The sequence below is a fragment of the Morus notabilis genome, unplaced genomic scaffold (assembly GCF_000414095.1).
Source record: "Morus notabilis unplaced genomic scaffold, ASM41409v2 Scaffold485, whole genome shotgun sequence".
In the NCBI taxonomy this organism is placed as follows: Eukaryota; Viridiplantae; Streptophyta; class Magnoliopsida; order Rosales; family Moraceae; genus Morus; species Morus notabilis.
Window position 1 is genome coordinate 250,545 of NW_010364290.1, and position 6,044 is coordinate 256,588.

A 6,044-nucleotide genomic window follows, 5' to 3' on the forward strand; every position below is an offset into this window, starting at 1 on the left:
CTTGATTTTGACCAAGAAATATGTCGTTGACATCAAAGAGAATTTGTAAAGAAAATATATAATATAGTTTTGCACTTAGAAGAAAAAAATGTTTAAAATATAGGACGCTTTTGCAATTAGCCCAATTTCAAAATATGATTATGAATTTATAAACTTTACAAGCTTTACTGTCTAAAAAGCTCATGTTCAAAAATTGGTGACATATATTTGACGTAAGGCTCATTTAGTAATTGGTGGGAAAAACTGTGTTTATGAACATATATAAAATCATGTAATAATTAAATAATCACTAATACAAAACCCTTGACAAACTTGGGTTAGTGAATAAATACTGTATAAATAAATATATAGAGTACACTTCGATAATAAAAAAAAAAGAAATTTGTCCTGATGTTCTCTATACTTTTAGGAATACTGTAATTTTTTATTTAACAGTTATCGAATCTGAATTATTTTTTAATTTGATTTTACTTTTAATAAATTTAATATAAATCTAACAGTGATAAGTAAAAAATACTGATACTTTTAATTAAAAAAACACCCAAAAAATGTGAATATTTTCGGTCAATTATGTACTCTTGACCTGTTTTTACGCCGTTTGTGGCCAAGCCATACCGTGATATTACGGCGAGATCACTAAAAATATATATATATATATATATATATATATATGGTAATGTGTTCACGTCTCTGTCTTTGACACCGAGATAGTGAGATGGAACACCTAATTCACCACGTGACAAAAATATTTTTCCAGCATCACGACTATTGATTGGCTTGTTTGCTTCGTGGTTTTACTACATTATTTTTATTTCACAAAAAGTTAAATTTTGATTCAAATTTTCTGACACATGTCATATTTGCAAAGCTTTGACGGTAAAAAAAAAAAAGCAAGATTAGGTGCTCAAGAGAGAGATAGATATTATAGAGAGAGAGTTAATGAATATTTACCACATGTCCATGGCCTTATTCAGAGGAAAAAAAAAAGTTCATGGCCTTGTACGAAAAAGCAATAAATACTTACAAGGTAGCAATCGGTTGAAAAAGAAAAGTGTTTTTAGCAAATTACCCCCTGAATTTGCCGTAATTTTGCAAATTACCCTTTAAATATTAATTGTTGATAATTAACCATCGAACTTGTAAAACTGTTATAATGTACCCTATTTTATTAAATTTACCTAAATTTTTTATCAAACTAAGGGACTAAAAAGTAAATAATTGAAAGATTTGTATTACATTTAAATTAAAATATTTAAATTTTTTGTCCAAATTGTCTTTTTGACTAATAACACAATCATCATTAAAATGAGGTATATTGTAATAATTTTATAGGTGCATATCTTGTTAAAATTAAAAGTTCAGAGAGCAAATTACTAAAATTATATAATTGTAAGGACAAATGTGTAAAATACCCAAAAAAAAGTATAGTGCGCCAAACGGACCAACAATCATAATAAAAACTTTTCATTTGTTTTACTATTAAATTCTTAGAAGTTTCTCTAGTAGGACTAAAAATTAAACTACTGGTGGTTCTCTACTTTCAGCTGTCAAATTATATCAGAAACCATTTGTTTTGTATATTTCTTTTAATATGATATGATTTTGACTAGATTTAACAATCAGAAACTAATACTATCAGTAGGGAGGCTTGTCGTAGAAAGTTCCTAAATTCTTATGTAAATTAAACAAGCAACCACATTATACAAGCATAAAGCAATTTGCATATTTTTACCTTATTACAGTTTGAAGAATTAAAACAGATGGAAAAAAATGGGACCAATTATTATTGGTGCACATTAATTTTAATTGAATTGGTAATATCATGGGTGGCAATTCATGTTGGTGGGTTGTGTTTGTGTCGTGTTGACTCCCTTTGTTGACACGAATAGGCCTGACACGAACACGCCCGTTTATTAATCGTGTTGAAATACAAAACCCAAACACGACCTGTATATTGACGGGTTGAGACGAGACGACACGAATAACCCATTTATTAAACAGGTCATAAACATGTAGTGTCAACCTGTTGATTACATGTTAACCCGTTTATAAAATGGGTGATAAATGGGTCGTGTTAACCAATTTCTGAACCTATTTTTGAACCTGTTTATAAAATGGATAATAAACGGGTTGTGTATTCGTGTTACCCAAATATGACACGTTTAATAAATGGGTTATGGTGGGTCAATTGTAGGTTGGCGGGTCAACCTGAAAATGACACGTTATTTAATCGTGTTTTACGGGTTTGACCTGATTTTGACCCGGACCTATTTATGATAAACTCAAACCCGCTAATTTTGTGCGGGTTTCAAGTCGTGTCGTCATGTCGCTACCCGGATTGTCAGCCTTTACGCTTACTTCAGTTTCAATTATTATTGTTTTTTCCACTTTTTTTAATAAAATGACCACACGTTTAATTTCTTAAACAAGTGGCTGAACTGTTTTTATTTTAAAAAAATGACAATTTTTTGTAGAAGTCAATCAATGATTGATCTATAGTCAATAAATAATAAAATGAATTCTTATTAATTCAGTTTATCACTAATAAACTTGTAATTTGTTAATTGAATTTAATCAATTACTAACTAACTTGGTTGATCACTAACTAATTTGGTTAAGCACTAATTGATCAACAATAAAGAGTTATCAAGTTAATAAACCACTAAATTAATGAGTGATAGATTTCCTTTAAAAAAAATGAATTTTAGACTGAGTTAATCAGTAATTAACCTAAAAATCAATCATTTTACTCATTTTACAAAACTTCAAATTATTTACTTTAAATAAAACCCCTAAATAGTGGCCAAATACCTTTATACTCCTTTAAATAAATTAAAAAATATTTGTTATCAAGTTAAGAATTTAAATTGTGTGTATGAGAAAAAAGATTTTTAATAAAAAAATTAAATTTAAATTTTTATAAGAAAAAATAATCTAATAATAAAATTTAAGTTATAAGTTGACTCGTTATTTTTTTAATTAAAAAAAAAAAGCACTGATCAATCTGTCGTATCCACGCCTTTTTTTTTTCTCAACTACTCTAACGTCTGTAACGGATAAGGTGAATTACCCGTTGGCAGTTTTCTTCAACAGTTTTATAGTTTAACTGCTGGTATTGGATTTTGACCGCTAGCGTAATCGTCGGGCAGATATTCATGGCACGTTCCGATTTTCTTGCCAATCAAATATAAATAATTTATAATTTAACGGCGTCAATAACTGCCCCGTAAATGTACTCAGGTGAAAAATATTAAATCAACTTTTATTTGAGGTTAACGAAAAATTAATAAATCACCAAAAAGTATTGACACTCATAATACACGGAAGAAAAACGGAGGACGGGAAGAGAAATACAAAAAGAAAGCCTGACTTTTCATTTTTTTTAATATATATATATATATATATATATTTTTGCGTAATTCACGAATCTGGATGTGTTAATCTGTTCCGTTTTGAAGGCCGGTGCAAGAGTGCGCGGTGCCTCCCAAAAAATAAAAAAAGAAAAAAAAAGTGGCAGGGACCACCCACCGTCAGCAAATTGACCCATCAATTGACATAATCCCACCACGTGTCGAAATTCCCTCCGGTCTGTTTATCCCCACGTGCTCTAATTCTCCCTTTGTTTTACTTCTCTTTCTTCTCCTTTTCTCTTCTTCCTCATTACTATTTTTTTTTTTTTAATTTTTGTTTTCCATTCCTAATATTATTCTCAGCCATTGATAACCCTCTCAGATATATATCCTTCCTCTCTTCCGTTCCTCAAAATGATCAATTTCCGTAATTTGTTCCTCTCCTTAATCATAACATATTGCGCAATTTTAAACTGTCAAATCTTATTAGTGCAGTCGAAAGGTCCAATATCTTCGGCTGATCACGAGTACAGCACGCTGTTGGACCTGAGCTGCTGCAAGAAGGGAGAAGCGGAAAATTCGGCAGTGCACAAGAACCTGAGCCGACTGGCGGTACCGTCGGCGGGGCTTTCTCGGTGCGATGTTTGGACGGAGGAGTGCTCGGAAGAGGTTCTGAGCCTGGCGAGGAGGCCGGAGACGGTGGAGTGGCTGAGGACTGTGAGGAGGAGGATCCACGAGAACCCAGAGCTCGCCTTCGAGGAATTCGAGACGAGCCGGCTCATCAGGAACGAGCTCGACCGGATGGAGATTGCCTACCGGTTCCCGCTGGCTAAAACCGGGATTAGGGCTTGGATCGGCACCGGAGGCCCTCCTTTCGTCGCCATCAGAGCTGACATGGACGCTCCTCCTATCCAGGTATTTGAAGAGGGATATGTCGTTGCTTCAAAGTCAAGATGGTTAATACTTTGCGTACAGTACTTGAAAAAAAGTTCCACACTTGTTCTCTCTTTGTGGTTTTTTTTTTTTTTTTTTCACATTTTGTTATTGGTGGTTCAAACTTCAAATTCACTCTTTTTTATTTTTTCTCTCTCTTTTTTCCGCTTGTCTAGGTTCAAATACAAATTTGTGTACCTTTTGAAAAGGAAAAGAAACTTTTTAGTAGTGTTTCCTCTTGGGATAAAATTGGTATAAGATTAGAAGTATCACCTTATTTAGGGTTGCTAAGTTTTTTCCTTTCTTAATGTTGACATGAAATATAAAATTTACGAGAGTGATATAGACGAAAAAAATACCAAAATAAAGTACATATTTGTATGTTCTAGTACATATTGACAAAAGTACAGAATGATTAAATTTATGAAACAGAGTTGTGTCAGTAGAAAGAAGATAAACGTAAACGAAAATAGTCTAACTGGCAAATAAAAGCTAGCTAGCGAGAGAAGGAAATAAGTTTCTTGGTGGTTATATTAACATTTTTTTTTGTTTTATCTCAAAAAAATTTAACATTACGGCAAAAGGTACATATAACCAAACTCTCTTTTTTAGTTACAGCCTAGCATATCAGCATTAAATTATACATCTACATTTATGAGATCTAGTGCGTGGTACTTACATTTACTTTACCTTTTCAGATTATATTGCTCTTGGTTAGCATGAAAAGGCAAAACCCTAATCATGATAACATTAACAGTTGGGTGAATATTTGTTTGCAGGAAGCAGTGGATTGGGAACACAAAAGCAAAGTTGCCGGCAAAATGCATGCCTGTGGGCACGACGCACACGTGACCATGCTTATAGGTGCAGCCAAGATCTTGAAGAGCCGCGAACATCTTTTGAAGGTTTGCTTTTCAATCCTACCTCTCACACATTACTATAATTATCTTTTATATATATATATAAAAAATCAAAGCAAATAGTAAAAAGTTACTTGTTTTCTTGTTTAAATTCTTGTGTGGTATCCCTTAAGCTTTGTTGGTAAATTTCCGCCAAAATAAATGTAAGGTCATACACAATGTTGTTGTTTATATATATATATATTTACTTAGAGATGGGAGATTCCAAATTATCACCTTATAGTTGAGTTAAGTGTGAATTTATCGTTAGACTATATCTATAATTACTAAAATGTTGCTATTACACATGCAAATTGAGAGCTAGAATTTAAAGGAAAAAATTGCAGTGCTAGGCCTATATATAGATATTCCAATAGTTACCAGTATAAAACTATATGTAAGCCTCCCAAAATTCCAAATGCGCTGCATTACATTCTGCCGTTTACTTAGGGCCAAAACGGTGCAGTGCTCAGGTTTTCATTTGAATCATAGCAGATAGACAATTCAAGACATTAAGTGGTCCCAAGTAGTACTTTTTTTAAGAGTTAATATGTCATTTTCTTTTGGAGTAACGTAATAATATGAGCAGTAATAATGATAATGTGTCGTTTCTGTTTACTTACTAATTACAACTATACCTATGGCATCATTATTATTAATTACCGTACCTTTTTTAAAAAAAACTTAGATCTAACTATGTAAATCGCAAACAATCTTTTATGCAATTTTTTCTTTTTATGGTTTCCATTATTTCTTGGTAAGCTGTAAATGTGTGTGGTAGGTTTATTTGTCTTCTGCAATATATTGTGACTTCAGTATATAAAATTTGTGGTCACCAAGAGATGTCAGTGTCCCCACCCCC

At 32.2% G+C, this 6,044-nt stretch overlaps 1 protein-coding gene across 1 annotated transcript in view; it reads left to right on the plus strand.

Moving 5' to 3' along the window:
- Positions 1-3,677: 3,677 nt before the first annotated feature.
- Positions 3,678-6,044, plus strand: part of LOC21408179 (IAA-amino acid hydrolase ILR1-like 6) — a 24,194-nt gene continuing 21,827 nt past the window's right edge. The window contains exons 1-2 of the mRNA XM_010106207.2: positions 3,678-4,265; positions 5,063-5,188. Coding sequence (XP_010104509.1) covers positions 3,765-4,265; positions 5,063-5,188 — 627 coding nt within the window. The 5' untranslated portion in view covers positions 3,678-3,764. The remainder of the gene's footprint in view (positions 4,266-5,062; positions 5,189-6,044) is intronic.